This window comes from Aspergillus chevalieri, chromosome 1 (assembly GCF_016861735.1).
Source record: "Aspergillus chevalieri M1 DNA, chromosome 1, nearly complete sequence".
In the NCBI taxonomy this organism is placed as follows: domain Eukaryota; kingdom Fungi; phylum Ascomycota; class Eurotiomycetes; order Eurotiales; family Aspergillaceae; genus Aspergillus; species Aspergillus chevalieri.
The window spans coordinates 2,741,052-2,764,359 of NC_057362.1; the positions used below are offsets into that span (position 1 = coordinate 2,741,052).

At 47.4% G+C, this 23,308-nt stretch overlaps 5 protein-coding genes across 5 annotated transcripts; 2 read left to right on the plus strand and 3 right to left on the minus strand.

The window, feature by feature from the left end:
- Positions 1 to 4,658, minus strand: ACHE_10962A (uncharacterized protein; the record flags this gene model as incomplete). Its single annotated transcript, XM_043285097.1, has 6 exons — positions 1 to 25; positions 107 to 843; positions 929 to 1,615; positions 1,796 to 3,253; positions 3,376 to 4,363; positions 4,477 to 4,658. The coding sequence occupies 6 exons, from the start codon at positions 4,656 to 4,658 to the stop codon at positions 1 to 3; spliced, it is 4,077 nt and encodes a 1,358-aa protein (XP_043132082.1).
- An 816-nt stretch (positions 4,659 to 5,474) lies between these two features.
- On the plus strand, positions 5,475 to 5,865 carry ACHE_10963S (uncharacterized protein; the record flags this gene model as incomplete). Its single annotated transcript, XM_043285108.1, has 2 exons — positions 5,475 to 5,483; positions 5,536 to 5,865. The coding sequence occupies 2 exons, from the start codon at positions 5,475 to 5,477 to the stop codon at positions 5,863 to 5,865; spliced, it is 339 nt and encodes a 112-aa protein (XP_043132083.1).
- A 2,777-nt stretch (positions 5,866 to 8,642) lies between these two features.
- Positions 8,643 to 11,481, minus strand: ACHE_10964A (uncharacterized protein; the record flags this gene model as incomplete). Its single annotated transcript, XM_043285119.1, has 6 exons — positions 8,643 to 8,672; positions 8,725 to 9,262; positions 9,318 to 9,344; positions 9,451 to 9,844; positions 10,004 to 10,546; positions 10,623 to 11,481. The coding sequence occupies 6 exons, from the start codon at positions 11,479 to 11,481 to the stop codon at positions 8,643 to 8,645; spliced, it is 2,391 nt and encodes a 796-aa protein (XP_043132084.1).
- Positions 11,482 to 13,226: 1,745 nt separating this feature from the next.
- Positions 13,227 to 16,523, plus strand: ACHE_10965S (uncharacterized protein; the record flags this gene model as incomplete). Its single annotated transcript, XM_043285130.1, has 8 exons — positions 13,227 to 13,258; positions 14,186 to 15,345; positions 15,807 to 15,867; positions 15,946 to 15,969; positions 16,052 to 16,144; positions 16,203 to 16,220; positions 16,270 to 16,293; positions 16,463 to 16,523. 8 exons carry the CDS (start codon positions 13,227 to 13,229, stop codon positions 16,521 to 16,523), a joined length of 1,473 nt encoding a protein of 490 aa, XP_043132085.1.
- Positions 16,524 to 22,291: 5,768 nt separating this feature from the next.
- ACHE_10966A (uncharacterized protein) lies at positions 22,292 to 22,900 on the minus strand (the record flags this gene model as incomplete). The annotated part of the gene is made up of 1 exon (XM_043285141.1): positions 22,292 to 22,900. The coding sequence occupies one exon, from the start codon at positions 22,898 to 22,900 to the stop codon at positions 22,292 to 22,294; it is 609 nt and encodes a 202-aa protein (XP_043132086.1).
- Positions 22,901 to 23,308: the final 408 nt, after the last annotated feature.

Consider the following 23,308-nt stretch of genomic DNA (forward strand, 5'->3'; position numbering starts at 1 on the left):
TTATTCTGCAAAATGCTTTGGAAGACTGTTGTGAAACCAATGCTATGGTTAGCTACTTGGTGGCTCACAACAAGGACAGATGCAAGCTGCTCAAAAAAATACATACCTCAGCTTCTGCTTCTTGGAACTTCGCTGGGACCTATCGCAGCCAGCCCATGTAGTAGAGCAGGCCCTGCTTTGATTTTTTTTTGACAACTCCCCGATGATAAGGGAGACAACGGCCGCGATCTGGCGTGCAACAACATGACTGCCTTGGGTCGATTGGTCCGAGGTCATGTCCTGTGAGTGATCGGAACAAGGGATCTCTGTATCAGTGGCAGAGGCTCTAGCAACACTGGCCGCTTCATTCACCACACTTGACATGACTTGATGATCAGAAAATGCATTATCAATCCACTGTGGGTTGGTGCCGCACGGCGCGGCAAGCAAGAGCACGGGCATGCCCTCAGGCAGATATGAATTCCCGGCGGATAGCGTTCGGAGAGTAACGGAATAGCCCTCTTCTAGGAGAATACTCATTGTGCTGGCCAGCGGGCCTTGGTACTGTTCATGGAGAATACAATGCGGTTGGGTCAGGATAATGAAATTCGCTCTCAATGAGGGCGACTGGGCCGCAAGGCTACAATGCCGGAGTCTGTCCAGGCACGCCGGGAGCAACCCAGTCAGATCAGTGCTACTGGCACCAGCCTGTGTAGATACAAAAGACTGTTTTCTGCCGGAAATGGTGATGATCCGCGGCGCTTGGCTGTCTCCAAGGTCCGGTAGACTCAATTTCCCGCCATCCAAATTAGCAATAACTGACGAAGGAGTGCCCGGGTAGACGGCCGTGCCGGGGTATTGTTCCTTGTAATAGCAGGATTAGCTTACCAACCCGTCTCTGCCTCACCTTTTGTCCTTGGCCCAGCTCTTTCAAAGGGGAAATGCTTACCGTCCAGAATTGATGATGACCTTCATTGAAACCAAGAGCGGCCTGAATTCGGTACCCTGCTCGCGAGAAGCCTGCTGAAAGACTAATATCCTCTGGGGACAAATCAAAGACTGAGGCGACGGGGAGCGGAGAGAAACAGTGGAGGTTGTCTGCGCCAGGAAGGCCAGTTCTTATAGGAGTCATGAAGAGTGACTCTAGCCGGGAACCGTCCCAAATACCATACCGTGCAAAAAGGCCCGTCACTGGATCTGAGGAGCAGAGCAAGTTAAAAATCATTTCAAACGTGACGAGCAATTTGGGCTTGGTCCTACCAGGAACCTGGGAGACATGCACCACCGTCCCAGGCGCTCTGAATGCATCAACCACGATAACATCACTGATATCAAGAACCTGGGCGTCACCTTCTTCACCCATCCGGTCCGCGTCATGAAAATGAAGAATGAGCTCATGCTGCTGGTTGATGGTTTCCGCTGTGCCGAGAGCCGGATGATCGGTTAGGAACGAATATTTCGTGACAACGAGTTGCGGGAACGGGGCGTTCTCAGTGGGTGTATGGACATCATGGACGTAAAGTACACACTGGTTGGACTTCCTGTCGCTCCCCTCGGATGCTGCCAAGGTAACCTGGACGTACTGGCCTTTCCAAGTTGGTGGTGAATCTTTGCATGGTTGAGATAGCGCCTCGACCTATACTGTTTTAGCGCATCAACTTCCATTGTCATTAGGATCACTAGAGTAAGTAGGCACAGCTCTCATATCCGTTGGTTTGAATTGGGCAGAGAGTGAGGTGCACCGAGGAAGGTGTATCCAATTCAAGATGGCACGGGAAGAAAAATGTCATGGGTGAAAGCAAGGGGTTTTCCATACCTTGGTTCCGGCAATGTTGTCTGTGTGGGCCACATGTCCTTGATTTAGTGCATCGGTGCACGCATGTGGGCCATTGCCTTCTGCCTGTTTTTCCCATCCACACAATCCGGATGACGCGGACGATCCGGCAGAAGCCGACCCCATGAGGCTAGCAGCCTGGGACCACGCGGACGCCAGATCATCAGTGTCGTTAATATCATCCACATAGCTATCTCCCGTCTCGTGATAGTCAGGATGCTCTCCGCGATTATCGATCACGTTAATGAGCGGCAGAGCGGCAGCGGTCGGCCATTTTGCAGGGGGCTGTGTGGTTAGAGGAAGGGGCTCTGACAGAGATGACCTGTTGTATTCGCCAAAGCTCGGCATCTCAACGGCATCGCTAGACAGGGTTTCCAGGCTAACACCGTCAGAGGCTACCGGTGGCATGTCAGTGACCGATATGGCGGCTGTCAACTCGGTGGCCTGGCCTCTCGCGACATGCAGTGTAGAAAGATCAGCTTCCCTTTCTCCAGCATCGGGCACTATGTCTTCATTGGCAGTATTGGCCTCGGACGGTAAGGCTACCTGTGACGGGATCCCAATCAACGCCCCATCTTGGGCTTTCAGACTTGTTGACGGAAGATAGTTCCCCGCCGACTCAATGTTATCCGGCATCTTGGTGATCATCGGCATCCATGGGCCCTCCCCAACGTCATGGAATATTGCAGTCCGCGAACTTAAAGCCACTACCTGTCGGGGACACTTGCAGACATCATGACTGCTGCTGTATACAAGCTGCGCCATTTCCGCCGCGCACTCTGTGCCATGTAGTACCACCAAGTAAAAGATTTTTGATCCACAGAGATTAATGAAGAGCAGGGTGTGGCCTGTGTAGAACGAGACTGTCACGGTCTTTTCATTTGCTGCGGGTATCACCTGAATACAACGCGGCATCTGGTGGAGCCTCTGTTGAGACAGCAGAAGGACCTGCTGCAGACACTTGCTTGACTGGTGCAGACGATCAGTTGACTGCATGTCTATGGCTTGCTGCCATATAATTGCCACGGCACGACGGTACAGGTCTTCCACCAGATGTTGGCCGATAAAGTCGCCGGGCTGCAACTTGGCTGGACCAGGCACTCCCTGATGAGACTCAGGAGCATGGAGCCACTTCTCATGAACATAGAGAAGTTTTTTATCACCTTGGTACGCAACATCGACTACATTTGTTGCACAGCGGATGAAAATCACCGTCGTCTTCTGGGTGCTGGAATCCAGCGCCAGCAGAGCGCGAAGGGTACGGGCCACACCATCTGCAAAGGCCGTACACGGTGGTTTGATCACCTGGGAGTTTGCAAAGCGACTCTGCAGCTCCTCCATTGGCTCGCGGACCAAGTGATACCTTCGGAGAGCCGTCCATAATGAACCTGGCAAAGGCCTGGGCTTCTTCTTCAACTCGGAACGTATCATTGGAGAGTCCTGAGACAATGGAGAGGATTAGTCGAAGGCTTCACATAACGAGTTCAAAAGAACAGGGCTGCGCCGCGAGGAAGGGGAAAGAAAAACAGTCAAAAAAAGAAGAAGCCAGCAAGAAAGTATACCTTATTCTGACCAGACTCAGAGCAGTAGAATAAGTCCCCCATCTTTGACTCATGAACCAGGGCATCCCACATCTTTTGTGCAATTTTTTCGGTGATCAGCCGATCAGCGTCTCGCGCATCGAACGAGGATGGGTAGTCTCGAAGGAGTTCCAAGTAGCGTGGTAGGACCACAGTCTCTGCCTGGGCAATTGCACTCTCCCAGATTATGTGAATACTTTCTGTCACCTGTTGTAGATTCACCAGGCGCTGGCGATCCCGATCCACACTGCCCTTGATTAGATTATAGCCAAAGCGAAATGTCGAGCTATCCAAGTTGGGCTCGGGTACACGAAAACCTTTAAGATACAGATGGTTACGATACGTCGGCTCCAGCAATAGATCCCCTAACGGCGTGCGGACCCGCCCGGAGGGAGGATGTAGATCGATCATGTCGCGCATCCACGTTTCAATGTCCTGGAGCGAAAGTGGCCGGCCGTTCTGGCCTTTCTCGATTATCACCGAGACATCCTCCCCGATTCTGGCGCTGAGCTCTGTGCGGCACCTCGTGCCACTCGGCACACTGGACTCGCGCCTGGGTTTTGTGAGGCGGCAGAAGAAGTTCGTTTTCAATTGGCCATTGAATCCAAAGTGCCAGTGATAGCCGTTCGCGGATATCTTCACATGGTGGTTTTCCCGGCAGAGCACAAGAGCTGCGATCTTCAATCCCTCCCCATGACCACCAGCCAGACGATCGTCCTCCTTCTTGGTACTGCGGCCGAACCTTAACCATTCGTCGTCCAGAGTTGAGCTGAAATTGGTGAACTCAGCATTTCCCTGTTTCTTATTGAATCGAATGTAGCCCAACACCTGTTGAACAAGGGGCCCTTCCCTGCCTTCGGACGGCGGCTGATTTGCCTTAACAGTGATCGTGATGTTGTCGGGTGTCGGAGAAATGGCTGGCACAAAATTATATAGGCTAATATTATGGGTCTGGATAATGGCATCCTTCCTGTGATTGAGTTCAGCAGATTTTTCTCGGGATGAGCCTTAGGGATTTCGGGGTGGGAGATGGGGAGGGGGTTAGAGGAGAGGAGGGTACAGAGGGTTAACGCTGAGGTTTACCAGTTCTGATACAGCTCCCGTAGGGCATCCGGCACCTTCCAATCGGTAGCATAGTCGCGGTCCAGGCCGAGGGCAACATGGCGTTGGCTTGTGGTTTTTGTATTTTGACTCTCCGCGTTGAAGTTCGCAACTTGATCTGGTGGAGCCGAATGGCCCATGCTCTGATGAGGGCTAGAATCCATGGCAGCGTTACTGTTTTTCGGACAAAACTGGGATATATAATAGGACTTGCAGGAGTTGGAATATCAGTTGAAAGACGAAGTTAGATTCCCTGTGACTTCACAAGGTGGCAGGCCGTCAACCTCTGCTTTTAAATCTTTCCGGCGTATCTATGCACGGCCAAAAGAGCGACAGTCAACTGGTGGTGCTAGTAAAAGCAAGGACATGCCAAAGACCCGGCATTAGGATGAGGTCAGGCTATAAGGGACGGAGCCTATTCAGTGGCGGCCAGCCAATGAAAATCACAAGGTAGGCTCCTCTCGGCCCCCTCAGATTTATTGAAATGCACTCTGTAGAGAAGAAAGAGTCAAGCAACAGTTTTAGCCACCTGAAGTATTTAGTAGTGCAGCCATTGACATGATGAACCACTAGGTTGCCAGAAGAAACTAGAGTACTCTTTGCGTGGATGCTGTTGAACGTTGACACCCCCCCAAACAAAAAAAGAAAAAAGAAAAAAAAAAAGAAAAAAAGAAAAAAAGAAGCACCCTAAGCGAAGGTTTGGCGGGGTGAAAGGGCGGGAGGGTGAAATGAGGTGCAAAGTGCAAAGAAAAGCTGTTCAACACATTGCTCTCCTCGAGTAATTGCTAGAAGCCGGAAGCCTCTACTTTTTATTGATCTATCTTATTTTACTTCTTATTGACCCTTTCTCGCTCTTCTCTATTTTTTACTTGATCTAACTATTCATTGAGGATCTACCGTACCAGTCTAATGTGTTCCACTTTCTCTCAAGCTAAGTTAAAGAGAAACCGCTGAGAAGCGAGGACCTTGACCTATCAAATATGCATGAGGTAACCATAAATACAGATTTTCTGTGGAGCAAATGTGCTAACAATCATTCAGAGTAATTCAGGCCTTTGGGATGACTTACCTGCGAAGTGCGCCTCAATCTGCAATACTTTGAAGACAAAGGATCATGAATTGCGCAACACCCACGCCCAACTTGTCAATAACATTGAGATCACTGAAGTGCTCTTCGAATTGATGTGGAAGATGCGAACTTTGCTAAGCTCCTATGAGCAAGAACAAAAACAAGGGCTGGACTTGGAGTCTGCATTTGAATTGGCAGAAGCGCGACTGAAGCTCCAAAGCTTGGAATTAGACTGTGACACACTTCGTCAAGAAAACAGCCATCTACGTGAGGTGCTTCAGACACAGCATGTGAAGGGGTGACGGTCGTGTCTGATTGCCCACTATGCAGTGGTGAAGCCGTGTCTCGGGGAGGTACTTTGGGGTAATAAAAGGGTTTTTGGGGAGGAAGAAGAGAGGGGATTAGAAGAGATAGTCATAAAAGAGCTAGTAAGCCGTCATTGAATACTGTACAGTGCAAGATAAGTTCTGCATGATTTACACTCTTTGATTCTTTCTCAACGCCACCCTAGTCCGTATCGGGATTTGGCTTGGAGTTAGATAATCTACGCATTGCTAATATAATTTTGTATATATATTATCTGTACAATATACATAGCAATTCGTATGTGGGCGCAGTAGAGTTCTAAATGACGTAAACGACTCTAATTTATCAAAAACAGATGTATGTAGTGCTCTGCTATCTCATACCCTCCTTTCGAATAGAGATTAGAAAATAATGGAGTAGAATTTGTGTACAGGGGAGCCAATCTACAAAATCCTATGGAATCAATTGTGAGCGTTACTGTAAGACTGACTCAAGCAAATGATACATAACAGCACTCATGAAAGTCGTTCTTTGCCTGTTGCAATATCCCGGAATTCGATGGACAGAGCTCAAGGTGACTTTGGTTGTCAGGTGAGAATGACACTGACTGAACCCAGCCAGAATAACCCTCATGGGTCTCTACAGTATTTCCGCGCTCCAAAAACTTTCTACTTGTGGTAGTATATATCTTCCTGGATCGTTCCAATTCAAACCCCTTCTTGATAACACTTTCTGTTGGTATAAATTTTGATGCTAAACACTAAAGCTGGTATGGCGCAGTCTGAATAATGTGAATATTTTTTATGACAGATCTTTCCGCCTCATATAAAAGTTCTGAGATTTGAGAATCTGTGTTGCCCTAACCTGAATTAGTAATTATTTTGAACTAGACCTTATGGAGGCCAGTGTCACGGAGCTCAGCCAGGTTAATGGGACATCAACTCATGTGTTCTACCTAGGTAGCTATTGACGAGGATAATTGACATGAGGAAGGAAGAAAGGAGGTAACGCCATATTTATAGACAAAGCAACAAAGCAAACAACCACATCTCACGTGATAACCAGCCAATTTTAGTGTGCCAGAGTAGTTGATTGGACCGATGGTCTATCGGCTTGGCTAGCTATATGACTACCGGGCAGAAAGCGAGGGCGGTCAGACACGTGACCCGATGGGTACTGTCGGAATATAGAGGTTCCTTACCGAACAATACCAACTGATGCCTGATTGATGCCTCGCTGATATCATATGGCGCAAAGCAGCGTATTTACTCTGCTATTACTGCTTTTGAAACCGCACAATCGCTTAGTATACTCTATAAGGTATTTACGGTCGTATATAGGATCCTAGCTAGCACACTTTTGCAAGAATTAGAGACCTCAACCATATACGCTTGATACGTACTTTCAACCCTGACTAAGCCACATTTCCGACAGGTACTAACAGCCAACGTGACCAGGCCGTCACAGCCAGCCCCTATGACTTAGTGTAGTGTACTGATCATACCAATGGCTTTTTGTATAATCCCATTAGAATCAATGCTTTTTACCAATGGATGAAATTATTTTCAACAATTTCAAGACCTCTTCCATCTCCCATGCTCGAGCTTTGCGCTGATCTAGATGGTGGACCCAGTAGCAGCAGGAGTATTGCGATTCTGTTGAGAGGATCCAACCAGTGATTTCCATAACTCAATGGTTCGCACAGGTTGTGTTTGAGTTGACATTCATAACGCGAAGACAATTCAAGGCTATATCTCTGTCTTTTCTTCCTCCATATGGAAATGATTGCGTGCATTCATGTGGAATATGGCCAAAGAAATGAAGTGACAACCTACAGCAGGGATTCTTGTGATGATGAAAGGACATATGATTTATTGCTTGGACTATGAGGAGAATTTAGGTCAAGGTTTTGGTACTTTTCTCGAGTGGTGTGTTGATGTTGGTCCACAGTGCACAAGGGCGCTTTCGACCTGCAGGTCTAACAATTGAAGAATGATTTGCGCTCTCAGTGCTCGTGGGAAGGCCGTATACAGAGGCGTCTATGTATGTTTCAAAACAACAAACACGCATATTAAATGTGTTCAAGGGCTGCAATCCCCAGCATCCCATTGGATGGAAAAAAACTATTTTGAATGAAATGAATGGTATTCTCTCGCCTATCGTACGTATGCAGATAACAAATTGTCTCAAGACACCAATTTCCAAATGCGGGTAGTCTATTCGCACTTGTGAGGCTTGTGGACCCATATTTACCGTCTCCCGCTTCCACGGGTCAAATATCCTCATCGGCCTATACACAGCCTATATCACCTATACTGCCTCTCCTATATACCTATACTGTCTAAGCTATCGACTGCTTTCTTTTATTTTTGTTTTGTTTTCTTCTCCAAATCGTTTCTCTTGCCAGCCATTATTCCCTCATATAATTCAGTTGCCTGAGGCTTAGCGTATTCATACCTCTATGTACGTCACCATCCGAGTCGCCGTCTTTTTGCTGCGGTTTCTGGCTCAGATGATGCAAGGGATCGCTTTTTCCCGGTACCAGTACAATAGCATCGGCGCGATGGGGGCCATTGATTACAGCGGTGGTCAGCTCGTCCAAATGGGGAATCCGCCTGCTGTGCTTCCAAGAGGTCTTGAAGTGTTGTTGGAAAGCCGCCAAGAGCACAGGACCCTGTCATACCATGGACACCTAGGTGTACGGACTCGTATATGCTGGAGACTTGAAACCTGACACGTTTTCGATAATAACCGCAGGCTGAACATCCATCTGCTACATTGACCGCACCGAGATCGCGGCCATCTGAGAATGTGAATCGGGCGTTAGGAAACCTTGCCATTATATTCTGGGCAACCCCTGCCGCATCGTACTTGCAGCATAGAACGGATCCCTGGCAGTCATATATACTCTTTACCAAGATTGGTTCCTCATCTAATTCGAAGAAGAATGACTTGACCAACCAAGCACGTGCGAGCTCGTCCGGGATTTGATACTCATACTCACTCAACTCATCGAGCGCGCGAGCATCATCCAGCTCAGGCAGCTTACCTGGTATTGCGCGGTCAAGGCGGAACACATCCTTCTTGACGGCCGCTGGGACACTGTCCAGAGCGTCCTGCCAGCCTCGTCTTGCATCCACAGCAGGCGAGGATAGGAATGTTCGGACAGCCCGTTCAATGAAGCTGTCATGTCGTCGACGGTGGTGGTCCTCTGGGGGCGTCGCGGGTTCCTCCACAGCATAGCCGGTTCCAATGCTGACAACGAGGTCAGGTCTCGTCGCTGAAGGCCAGATAATCTCACTTTCACGGAGGGCGGGGCGGAGCGGGCAGTTGGCCCGGATACCTCCATCCTGCAGCGTGCCAGCTTCGGTCAGAGACTTGGGCGTGAAATACCTGCTGAGAATTAACTTTTTATATGTCCCAATTGCCGAGTGGGGTGAATACATACCCTAGGGCAGCCACGCTGCATCGCGCACTGCATGGTATTGGTAGTCAGCAGGATTCTCAGGAAGACCTTGAACAAAGGGGTAGGAGGTAGACAGAGGAAGGAGGTCGGGTGGGGAGGGAGAGTTGCTACTGACACTTCCCACAGAAGTGGTTCGTCATTAGATGTCAATATGCTGTGAGCTGATTGCATGTTGGACCGCCCAGCGGCCCGATAGTTGGGGAAGAGACAGAGTGAGCCGTCAGTTACCTGGCTGGCCGTTAGTGCCACGCGGATTCCAGACACTAGTGGTGCGGTTGTATCAAACAGGCGCCGAGTGGGGCCAAAGGCTTCCTGCAGGGCTCGGTCGAGATTGTCCGAGTCATAACGGCTATCCATCATCCAGGTTGATAGCAAGTCCCACGACTGTCCCAAAAACGTGTACCGACGGGGCCGTAAGGGAAATATCTGCCGTGCTAGAGAGTTGAACTTGGAAGAAGCCTCGTTGATAGACGCTCCGCGGACGACTACCTCGGATGCGATGACAGCGCCTGCAGAATGTGTTACCATAGCTTCCATCCCATAGCCTTCCCACTAGTGGGGTGCAGGGTTGTCTCCGCATAGTATCATCACAGACAGAAGGGGAAAAGAAGAAAGTGGGGCTAGAGTTGGGGCTTGTATTTTGGCTTCCCACAGGGCCTCCTTCTTACCGGCACTAGTCCCCACAGTGAGATCAAACGCCTCACGCAGCCCTCGCGACCCGCCAATCTGTTCTTCAAGAGCTTTGAGAAACCCTAAGGTGATCACTCCGCGAATCCCCCCCCCGTCCAAAACCAGGATAGTAGGCCGCTTGGTTGGTGGAAGTAGCCGGACCGTAAGTGAGAAGGTTTCAAAGCAAGCTGGGCAGGCAGAAAGCTTGAAGTGGTACTCAGCGCCGCGAGCCTGGCTGCCGAAGATACACACACATGTGTCACACATGGTGTGCCCACATGGCAGCACATGCTCCGGAGGATGAAGTAAGCAAAACAGACAGATGTGGCCTGACTTCACTTTTGCCCAGACTGCAACCTCGCGTTGAAGCACCGCACGTCGGATCTGAGCAGAGGGACTGGTTGACAGCGCCGTGAACAGCAATGCAAACTCTGCTTCTAAGTCACGGCAGAAGCGGCGGACATGAGCTGGTTTGGATGACAGGCACGCTGCCGCACAGGGACCGGCATAGAGATGGCGAAAGACAATAGTCGGATTAAATTCTGCATCAATTAGTGTGACTTAGTATGCTCCATTTTCCGGATAGAGGGTAAAACCTCTGGTCTGTTTAGCACCTACCATGCATTCCCGGGGGATAGGCATCCATCAGAAACGCCGAGGCGACGAAAGTCACGACTGATTGATAAGGCGAGCCAGCCTGTTTGGCAATGCCCAAAAAGGTGCGCAGAGAAGATGCGGCGATCTCCCCCCCCTGATAATCTCGACGACATGCCTGGATGCAGTTGAATGGGGATGGGGGCCCATGGGCGACATGCCGGAGCAAGTTTCTGAAGATCCATTCCAGGTGTACTGCCGAAAATAGAAGATGTGCCTGGGATCGGACGGCCCGAGACGTCTCAAGCTCCAGCAATAGCTGTCGACGAAGGGGCTCAAAGCGACTTGCTGGCGATAACTGGTTCCGGCCGCGGAGGTCTACGACAGTCACAGAAGCGGCCAGGTTGGGCATCGCTGCAGTTTTCAGTGCACTTTCAATAACTGCAAAATTATGCGGCCCATCCTCGGGATCTGTCAGGACAATAACCAAGCGTGGACGGATTGGGCCAGTCCCATCAAGCCCAGAGAGCGGTGCTAAATTCCAGGAACCAAGGAGTGCCTGGACACCACTAAAACCCCCAAGGTCGGCTGCAAAGAGACACAGAACGTCTGTGAGAGGGAGCAAGCCATGCCGGTAGAGCAGGTTTTGAATGTCCTGGTAAGACCGGTTGTGGCCGTTTTGGATGTGATACCGGCAAGCTGGCTCCCGCTGTGAGGGCTCGGCCCTCGAGTTTCGCGTGTGACTACATTCTATGACTATTACAGGATACGATGCGGCCGTGCTTGACAGGTGCAGCCGAGCAAAGCCCACTTTACCATGACGGCCGATATTGTGGTAAGGATATAGAGACCGGAGCGCCTGCGCCTTGGTTGCCTGTCCCATGAATAGTGGAATTGATGGATATTGACGATGGGGACAATCCATGGCATTTAGGATTTGCCGCATACCACCACTGTCGGCTAGGGTCCATCCCCCGGCATCCAACTCCAGGCCTAACCAGGCTACCATATTTTGGCGCTCCGTGATCCCCAGGTGCACAAATATTTGTGGTCGCTTGTTGATTTTGATTCTTGTTATGGCTTTTCCTTAGCGTTGTCTTATTCTTCTTGTTCACTTTTTTGGCATTTGTCGTATATCTCAGTAGATCTTTCTATAAGACGGTTCTTGACAGCCTTAAGTACTTTGGTACTGGCTATGGTAAGATTGCCTTCAACTGCTATAATTACTTTCCTCGTCTGCGGCCGTTGCAACGACGACGATGTACTATTTGGAATAAGATGAGTATTTATCGCTCCTGCTGTTCATTAGTTGTATTATTGGGAGGACGGGCTACCATTTGGAACAAGCCCGTCAAATGAGCAGACCTCTAAGAACCTATGTCTATTGCTTGTTAGAACTAGACATTTACAAGTAAGGACCTTTTACACATAAACATGTAGCGTCCAAAAAGAACTAGGGGGATAATATGTGCTCTGAAACTGTCAGTATTATGAAGAATGGAGTTATTTGGATATAACATAGGTACTTTGGGGAAATATGTATAGACAACGATGAGGACAACGTCAAAATGGAAACCATATAGAGCATGTATTGCTGTTTAGAGAGAGGAAAAAATAAGGGCATCAAAAGAAAAAAAGAAAAAAACAGGGCAGCCAAAAATAGACGACATCTGTCTATAAACCAAGACATGACTTGCTCCTTCCTGAAGCCAGCATCCTCCTTACATTAGTTCTTCTTCTTTGGGACAATACAGGCTGTCAAGTATGGTTTGCTTGAGCGGTGGCATTATGGTATTGATCAGGACTGTGAGGTAGTAGAGCTGTGGTTAGACACGGCCGAATATGCTGCAACTGCATCCGCATTAGTTCGCTGTTTTGAGGATAAACATTTAGCCAACACTTACAAAACATAGAACAATATTTTAGTCGTTTAGTCTCCTCTGTAGGCGGCGGACAATTTGGCATCTTTTTATGATGATTTTCCAGCAGCGGTCTTTCAGGCGACCTTAGTGGCAGTGATGGTGAACCCTCTACTGTGGGCGCCGAGGAAAGCGCTGGAGGTGATTCTCGGCTAGGAGACACGCTCCATACTGAACGCCTCTGCGGTGTTCTCTCCGTTTGAAGTGATTGTTGTAGCCGACGTTGTATTTGACGTTGTGGCCGACGTTGTGACCGATAGAGAACTGCATTCTGGGTTTGCTTAACTGGCCTTCCTCGCGCCCGCGTCTTTGTATTGACATCGGTGGAGGACAAGCGAGAAACAACCGTTTTATCCGATTGATACGAGCCGTCGAGAATACAACGACTAAGGCGCCCTCGAAGAGCCCCCTGGGTCCTTGGAATCCCAAATTCCTCCTCCCAGAGAGCAACTCTTTCACTCCATTGCGTCCCTTGGCGCTCGTGCTCTTTAATGAAGGGTATAAACCCAGCTTTCTCAGCCTCTGTCCACTGTATCATTGCTACCATTATTCACTGAGCCAGTTGAAATTGAGTTGCGCTGTCTTCGCAAGAACTGAGATCTTGCTTTTTCTCTATCCACGGGGCCGCGAGTTGATGAGGAGATTTGGGAATTGTATATGGACCTGTCGAACAGACAATCCATCCATTTGTGGGTCAGTTAGCTGCATTATGAATGCTATCACACTGGTTCTGTTCAAAGGGTGGGTTGGACTTGTTGGGACGGATGGAAATTCAAATACAGTGCAACGAGTATTGCTGTTTGGACCGAGCCGTGGTACCCGAGAGGTATCCGGGGGAGTGGTTCACACATACTTTTACCGGGTTGGCAGAGTGGATCTCAGCGCTGAACCGCCTCTACCCGATTGACAACCACGTTTGCCTGCTTTCTTCCTCCCTTTCCGTCATTTTTTTTTAGGGAGGGACTTTTTCCTTTGCCCTCCAACTTTATTGTGATCTTCAAATAAAGCCACGCCACATTAGTGACCCCACAACCATTAATTACGCATTCTTTTGGCGCCCTTTGATTCCAATTTATTATTTTCAAAAATGAAAGGATCAATTGCCAATTAGCGATGCGGAAACTGCCAACTGTTGACTCTACATCCAACAGGGCATGTGTTGGATTGTACTGTCGGTCCCAAAAATGAGGTCCAGCTTTTTTTTTTTTTTTTTTTTTCTAAGGAGGAAAGGATGAAAGGTCAGAAACAAAGTACTCATATAAATTACTATAAAGATTGTACATATGCGAGTCCGTCCATCAATTCATCATTCTGTCTCAAACACAAGGCTAACAGCTAGCTTTTCACAATAAAACGTGTTGAAGATTGGAATCCATTGCATTTTTTTCTCTAGCCATGGTCAACATATCTAAAGGGAGTGTGCACACGCCAACGTCGACAAGGAGGCGAAAGAGACGGAACAATAAACCTGCCACCTCGCATCGGGACACCAAAAATAGACTGGACAAAAACATGGAGGGAGATTTTAGAGAAGATTCCTCTCAAGAAATAGACCCCAACAGTTGTGCTGCGGGCATGGTAAATCAGGAGGATCTAGTGGAAATAGTGAGTTTGTTTGCAACAATATTTGGCTGGCTGCCGCCTTCTCTAACCAGACCTGCAGCTTAGAGAACTCACCGAAGGCGAACATCGGAAGTACTGGATTTTCATCACCAACATTTGTGCCATCTCTAGGTTCTGTTTGGAAACGGTGCCCGATCTTAAAACGGAGGTGAAGAATTATGTGAAACATATGGAACTTGGTGATGCGTTGCTCGCGTTTATTTTGGACGGGCCGCACCCAAGCCTACTACCACAGAATAGCATACCCTCGCCTTGGAACAAAGCAAATTCAAAAGGGCCTGCAACTGAGCCTAATCTGGTCAAACAGCAGCCCGAGGCATCCGGCTCTAGTACCCCCGTTGGGCAACAGCAATCAGTGGACATGGCATATCTAGAGGGTGCCAAAGGACAGTCTACTCGCCTAAACCATCCACCGCAAACTGTCCAACGTCCAGTGCTGGCAGATAGCGCCCCTATTCACCAGCCGTCTAACCAGCAACCTCCGCAGGAGCACAGTCTAAATGAGCAATTGTCTCCAACTCAGGGCACTGCTGGGCCCAAATTCACATCATTTAGGCAGCAACCACCGTCGGGGTTGAATACAGCATCAGCACCAGCTTTAGCCCAAGCCACTGGGGAACAGAATTCCCTCCCAACCACCCAATTCCCGTTCACGGTGCAACCGGGGCAAGTGTCCCAATATGCCTCCAATACTATTAATCAGGGCAGCAGCAACCCTGTTCAACCGCTTCCAACTTCATCAACAGTACAGCAATTTCCACAGGGTAGCCATCCTGTTATGAACCCGGGGGTGCAACCTTTGATGGCCCAACCATTCCAGATGCATAATGCCCAACAGTCCCATGCCACTCCGTTGAACGTCGCCTCAAAGCAATTACAGACACCTGCCGCTCATCCCGTACCCACACAGGTACATTCCGGCCAGCCGACTGGTCTAGGATGGGCGGGACAGTCACAAGTGCCACCACCAACTATGCAATCACACCAAGGCCCTGTTGTCCCGAGCAACGGCTCCCAGCCAACCACATTTTTCCCTGGCTCCCAATGGGCCACAATTCCACCCGGTTTTACACAAACCTCAAGTCAAGGTACGGTGCCAGTGCAACAGGGGAGTATCACCCTTCCTACACAGGCTTTATCCCAACCACACGGCCAACCTGGGACAAACATGTTCACTCAACCACCTGCGACACAATCCCAGACAGGTAATGCGCCCAATCCCCCGTGGTCCGGTTTGTCACAAGAGGGGAACATGAACATGCCTGATGAATTTTTTGACCTTCCGTCTGTGTTTCCTTGATATGAAAGACAAGTGTAATTCTTAGAAGGTCCCCTCCACCTCCCGCGGAAGCTATGTAATTTCTTTTCTAAGATCTAAAAAAAAAAAAAGAAGAAAAAGAGAAGAAAAAAGAAGTGGAAAAAAAGGGGGGTTATTTCTTTTCTTTTTTTTTTAGACCTAAGATGTCCTATAATTCATGATAAAGGCTCTATAAAGTATTTACAGAGTCCGGCTTGCTACTTTTCCATTACTGAGACCACGTCAAGCTCAAGTATTTTAATCCCTAGGAGGACAGAAGCATGTCGGCAGTTGTTTTGAATCCATGGATGGATTATTTCAAAAACGTTGTTGCTCATAGCCGGTCTAGAGATGCCTCTTACCATGCAGAAGCTGATGCCCTCAGCCATGACTTGGATGATGGCCGCTCCTCCAGTCAGGCATCAGAAGGGTAAGTCACTCAACTCAACTGATCATGATTGTCATATCTGTTTTGATCCTTCCTGTTGACATTGATGCCATGTAGCAGTGAATCACAAAATACACTTGCAGAGTAAGTCTATTAATCCAGTTCATCTGTAACAGTATTGCAAATCACTTACAAGCATGTTTCAAGGGTAACCAACAGTATCCAGTAAGGCCGGCTTTTCAGTGACCTGTGTTAAGTTGCTGGAGGTTCTTGCTAATGGGCTGAGCGGGATCAGTGAAGTGCGATTAGACCTGGACCGGTGAGTTCACAAAGTAGCCTATCCAGTGACATTACAGTGTTTCTAATGCCGAACACAGGGTCATGGAAGATATCAGGTAAATCCACCAGAGCCAGCCTCTAAACACTGGACTAACTATGTTGTAGGACATTGCACCAGAACATAGAGCGGTAGGTAGGAAAATGGCCCCAAGCCACCTCATCCTCTTTCTTTGTCTTCTCTGTCTCCCTTTTTCTCTTTCATACCAAAAAAAAAAAAAAAAAAAAGAAGAAGAAGAAGAAGTTTTCGGGCCAGCTTGACAGGATGTTGTAAGACCACTCGCTAATTCTCCAAACTCAGGAACAAAGAGGATGTGAGGTACGGTGTCTCCAATGCTCCAATGTCAACTACAGCAACATGAAAATTCTAGGTACTAATAATAACTCATAATGGCAGTGAAACACGTCGTTATGTGATAAGTATCTGGGATCATGTCAAATGCTTGACTCAGTGGACAGTGGAAGCACAGGGAAAAATCAACAGTAACTGCACTAGCTAGACCAATGAACTAGGCCAGGATGTGCATCTAGCCTTCTGAGCAAGGACTTATTTTTCTCTTCCTTCTCACTTCTGAATTTTTTCAACTGGTCATCATTTGGGGCATAACACATCAAGCTTTTAATTCATGTTCTCTCTTTTTCTCCTTTGTTTTCTTCCTGTCTCTCTCTCAGATGCTTTCCTTAACCAATAATTTGGACGCCTGTTAAAAGATATTAAAACTTTAATAAAGCGGATGCTTGCCGTGTTCTGTTAAAATAGTTAATCAAGCTAATGTGTGATCTATCCAGCCACTACCTGAACTAAGGCACAGTAATCTAAAAAGTGGCGACAAAGGCCCCCGGAAAATTGGAAATAATCTAGACTGAGAGATAACCAAAGGAATTCAGGAAGCATTTCCACCTGTCCAATGCTGTTCTCCTTGAACATTGATCCAGTTATTGCGTGCGTTGCTGATCTTGTACTTTTTGGGAGGACCATGCATATCCATCTCCCCACTGTGCAATCAGTGTGATAAAGCATGGGGTTTTTGGTTCACAGCTTTGCAAAATTCTCAAGTGACAGCCCCGGGACGCGTGTCCACGAAGAGTCTCAAATAAGGAATCAGAGCCTCGCGGTTTATCTGCTTTCGAAGGATACAAGGAAAGGGGAAAAGGCAAAAAGGAATGGCCTCACCTAACTGTGGCAACCTGGATGTTGGTTCAGGAATCGATCAAAACTCTAAAATGGTAACTCAAAGAAAAGATAAAAAAAAAGTGGCTCAAATAGTCCTCGTGAGCATGACTAGGCTTTGATTGGCTCCCTATTTATGTAAACATCGATGGGTATGTCCATATATTTTTGACTGTCTCAAACAGCCAATGACCTAAAGGCACAGGCGGGGCCAGCAGCCGCCAGTTCGCTTAAAATTTAGGGTCAGACATGGCCCACCTGCAGCTGTTAATCTTGTAATGAAACTGTTTATAATCACAGGGAGTGCCGGCCAATCAACAGTGCTCATCTCGCGCTCAAATAGAGTTTGGCGGACCGTCCCGGCAATCTGGTACTTGGATGATTAGTGGGGTAGCCTTGAAATAGTATGGATGACATAACCTATTTTTTCAACTGTGCACGCTTGAGGAAAATGATTTTCATTCAGGTGCACAGATGACCAATTCTATCTAGTACCTCACAGCCGCGACCCTGGCGGTAATGTCCCTATTGCCTAGTTACATCTGTAACAATTCCAATTTTAACTAATAACCAGGCCTCCGCAACGCGGTCCACATCCCTTTATCCGCGGTGTCGCCGCAGTTCCCCCACCCAGGTCTTACTCGGTCTACCAAATCCCTACTGAAATGCCATTGTATTCTAATGTGAATGTACAAGTGCTAGTGGTACTGTTGACATCAGTACCATTTACAGTGATTGTGCAGTAATTCACAAAATCATCTTCCTCTCCCCTCCCCCTTCAAACTCTTAATTTGTTTCCCAAGCCCTATCATAAAACATGTTAGTCCATATTTGGTTACCTCAACTTCATCCCTGTTGTAATGCTAACGTACTACAATTGTAATATGACAAGCATAGTTGCAATACCAGCACTAGTGACGGACACAGCATTGTTTCTCTTGTAAGGAGGGTATCCCTCATCTACGGCCACACAGTCACTGGTGGCTAAAAAATAGTCTGGATGGGCATTATTACTTTGCACAGCAATTTGAGCTGTGACTTGTTACAGTGTGTGTTGTACAGTGTTTTTTGCCCGATTCCTGATTCATGCCTGATATCTATGTATATATGAGAGCAATGTAGATCCAGAGACCTACATCCTAGTCTTTCGCTTTTAGCGCAGATACCAAGCTTCCGAATGCTCCCAAGGGTCGCGCCCTGACATGTTTCATTTAATTGGGGCAGAATTCGCTGCACACCACGATCCACCTGAGCAGATATGGCTTGGGCCAGGGTCAATATACCTAGAATTTCACGTATTATCGCATATAGTGAGGCTTGAAACAACCAAGTAAAACCCTAATACCACCTTCCACGGCTCCCTACTCGGGCGTAGCAGTGATCAGCCTCGCAAAAACACACATCACTATTCTTACACTTTCGCTTGCATTTAAAAATGTCATTGCGGAGCAATACTACTCTCTCAGTGGCATATGCCATCTCAGAACAACTTCTCAGAAACTTCACCCCTTAACGCCTTACCTATACAAGTATGATGCAAGTTTGGGCGCAGCTTAGCAGTCATATTCTCAGTTCCCAAAGGCAATTCCAACTCTCTAAAGCTTAATCCCAGACACAGGTAATACCAACAGACTCACAATTCCATATTTAGGACTCTTTTTCCAACTTTGTGACGGCTCAATGGCTCAACGCCGCCTCAATGATTGATATCGCCCTTATCTGGGCAAGAAAACAGAGAGAGCACTAGCAAGGCCACAACACCAGATAAAACCTTCTTTTTCCTAAATGGATTTCCTTTCTTTTTTCCTCCCGAGATTCGATATTCTCATCGATAGCTACAATAGTTTAGATAGGAATTCAGTTCACTAGTATTTACTATTCCAAGCCCGTGACAAAATTGTGAAGTGGGCCATGTTGGAATTGTGAAGTTGCTTCTTGAGATAATTTTTATTGATCCACTTGGATATTGGTCCTTCTTCCTGAAGGGTAAGAGACATGTGATAAGGTTGCATTGGATTCTGCAGCTGCTAGAAAGTCACACCCGCATTCATTCATGAGGAGAAGCAACTTGTGCAGAAAGCTTTACAGTTGGCATTTTTGCATGGCTGCTATGATGTTGCTGCCTTGATAGATACCCACAACTACACCTTGACTGTGATCCCCATGAGGCGGTCTTGACTGGTAATGCATCAGTGTTGCGGTTCCTGATCTGGATGACTGTGGAATAAGGCAAGCATCTTTTCCCTCTGTGACGGTCTCAGGCAATATGAATATATTGGTAGACTATCTGACAGAATCATGAAAAGAGGAAAAAAGAGGCAGGGCGTGTCGGTGACAAACTATCTAGTGTGTTGGACATCCAACGAATATCCGCGCTAGCATAAAATTCGCTAATTTACCCTATTCCGGACTATCAGGTGACAGTTCTGAAGCTGACAAACCCCGTTTCAAAACCGAATTTATTCATGTTTGGTCAGATATATCGGCAGTGTGGAGCGCCGTGAAATCAAGAAAAAGATATGCTTCTTATGTCAATGATTTGGGCACTTAGTATGGTCTTGCGAGGAAACACCACGCTGTGGACATTGTGCTGGTCAACATGAGCGGCAAAGATGCCCCCCCCCCCCTCGGGCGTAAGATCCCAATGCATCGACTGCAGTGGTGAACATCCAACCGGTGACTGTCAGTGTCTGACCCCCGCGACCTCCAACCCTACCCAATGGAAAAAACCTACGAGTGCTACAGTTGAATGTAATGAAATCAGGACCAAGGATGGAAGTGCTCATCAACGACCATCAGAGTCAGAACCTGGATGTACTGCTGATCCAGGAACCTTCCGTCACCGTATATTGAACACACATCGATCACAGCACCTGGCAGCTGTACCAGCCAACTATGGATGGCGACACGGGTTCGCTTTCGCAGCCTGGTTCATGTCAATTGGAGAGCTGACCTCTTCACAGCAATCAAGATCTGGACAGCCGACTCTCAGATCCTTCTCTTTTCAGTCTACATCCCAGCCGTGCTGATGCACATTCCCGCTGAAGTGTCGGCGCAACTGGCACTCACAGCCATCCAGAACACCATAACAACCGCAACTTCACGTAGCAGGATGGGATGCAAAAAGCAGTTGCTTGGAATGCGTATCTTCTAGCCTGATATGTACAGTGCCTCCGGATACTGGTGTTACCACTTGTATTCTTTGATTGTTTCAGCAACCCTGACGTAAAACGGGGCTACACTTAATTTGGAGTGGAAAGGAACAAGAGGACTGGGAGAGTGTACTGTAATAACATGTAATGATACAAATGACGTAACCTGGTAATCTAGACATTTCTTTCTTGGCAAGGAAACATCTGGACAAACATTAAGTGGCGAACCAGCTATATTGGTAGAAGTATCTAGGAATTACTGGAGAGTACTTCTATATAGAGAAGAATTATAAGCATCAGGTATCCCAAGCCCTGCTTATGCGAAGAGATTAGAAAATAAGAGACCTAAGTTGAAGACAAAGAATTTGAACCTAGGGTGTGTCACATATGGAATTCTATTATAGTGACCCGACCGTTATTTAACCCAAGAGCAAGTGTGGCGTCCTTGATAACAAAGCAGGTAAGTCCATGATACTCAGCAGGAAGCCTCAGTATATTCTGACCTCCTAGGGCAATCCAAGTATTAGACAAATGTGGCTAGATAGGAATATTGATTCATTATTATCTACAATTCAGTGCCCGTGACAGTAAAGATATTTGGGGTTGAGAATTGGAGTTAGGTTTGTTCAGAACTGAACTGACTGAATTTTAATGACCCCTGAGCGTCTGGGGCAGCGTGCCAGTGGTCACATCCCAGAGCTTGGTGGTCTTGTCGTCTGTGTGACAGCCTCGAACAATATAAATTTATTGGGTAGACTCTCTATCAAAATACTAACATGGAAAAGGAAAGAAAGAATCTGGGCCTGCCAGCATTGCACTATCTAGTGTGCGAAGGGGGTTCCTGCCCTATATTCAAACAGGCCAAAATATACGAACATCTTGCGTTGTTGGTAAATGCCCGTACTCCGTGACATAATCTTTTTGTTCTTTCGAACAGACACGATTTGATACACTTGGAGTAGAAGGAGCAAACGCCAATGGATTGGATTCTTTCGAAAACCAATCCAAGATATCATCAACTATGGAAACAAGTTGCGTCAACTTGACCAACATAAGAAGTAAGCGGCAAGTATTTGCCGCAATGCTTGAAGTATTTATACCTCCAAGTCGTGCGAGGTATCACTTCTGTATATTTTAAATGCTAATTTGCATGTATGATTAAGGTATAATTATTGAATATCTTGATCAATATTCATATCTACATTGCTATTTCTCCAATTAGTTCCTTGTAAGCCACACGTGCCCAATATCAACAACAGTTTGGCCCAACCATATTCTTGAGTACCTACCTAACCCACAATAACGATAATTAGCTAACACAATCCAATGGACCATTATCATAGAAAAGAAGAAAGGTCGAGATACAAAACAATGAAAATACAAATCTTTTTTCCCCTAATTCCGATCCTAATGAGTCCCGCCTTTGCCGGCCCAGCACCCTACGGTGTCTGTCAAGCAGGATGCGCGTCGGTTGTTATGGCCTGCTACTCTGCTGCAGGTTTTACCTGGGGGGCGACTATGGGCGCTTCTGCGCCTGCTTCTATTGTGGCTTGTAATACAGCATATGGGTCCTGTCAGGCTGCTTGTGCTGCCACATTGTTGGCTCCAACGCCTTAGGTTGGATTGTTGTCTCCTGGTCTGTTACTTTAGCGGATGCGTGGGGATCCGTCGTACTGACAGTGGTTCTCAAAATTGGCTTGACGGTATAAATGATTTCGAAAACTACTGTATACCAGGAAATCAAATAAAATCAATCTGGTAGCAACATTATCCAATTCTTAAGTCTCTAACACCGCGTCATACGAGGTCAAATCTCGGAGTAAACTTTAAGAAACTCCCACGCCGTTCCGCCGTGTCCTTTATCAGCAACCACCAGCTCCCTGTTGTTGTTGCCGCCCACTTGCATCGCACGAAAGCAATCCCAATGCTTCACAAGCAGCTCATGGCCGCCACCTGGATGCTGACGGACACAGAAAAACTCCCATTCCCTGTGGGCCTCGACCTTTGCCATGAAGCGCCAGTTCTTCTTATTGTTATCGTGCCCAATAAACTCCCCGGAAACTGCATTTTTGAAGCCCAACCAGCGACCCTTGTTTTCGATGCAGCGCCAGTGACTGCCACGCCCGTCATCGCAATTTATGAACGCATTCTCCTTATCCGCAGGGGCCAAGCCTAACTTGCCATCCTTGAGTGTGATAACAAGGCCGCTCTGAGGATCGCGAATGATGAAGGTCGCTTCCTTGTAAGGAGCGACTGCGGCAGGTGCAGGATACGGCGGTAATTCAGGGTCGGCATATGATCCAGGTAGGCTGGTATGTGTGGGCGTCAGACCAGTTTCGCCTGAGGAAGTTGACGAAATGTCGATATTTTCCATAAGGTTTTCCGGTTCTTTTTCGAGATGGGCGCAATCATCCATGGCTTAGTAAAATTAAGATGCTTTGACAGTAACCAAATAAACGGAAAGGGAAAAGGGAAATGAAGGTGTGAAGAATGGGGCTGGGGTTTCTTATTTTAAGCCTCCAATTCTCTGGATGATAAAAAATGACGCAAGATTCGACCGAAATAGATGCCTTTTGGATAGCTCCTTCGTGAACTGAAAGAAAAAACAGAGAAAAGAATAAAAATCAATACTTTTAGCTTGGGAAATGTGACAGCCTCGAACAATATAAACTTATTGGGTAGACTTTCTATCGAAATACTAACATGGAGGAGGAAAGAAAGAATCTGGGCCTGCCAGCATTGCACTATCTAGTGTGCGAAGGGGGTTCCTGCCCTATATTCAAACAGGCCAAAATATACAAACATCTTGTGTTGTTGGTGAATG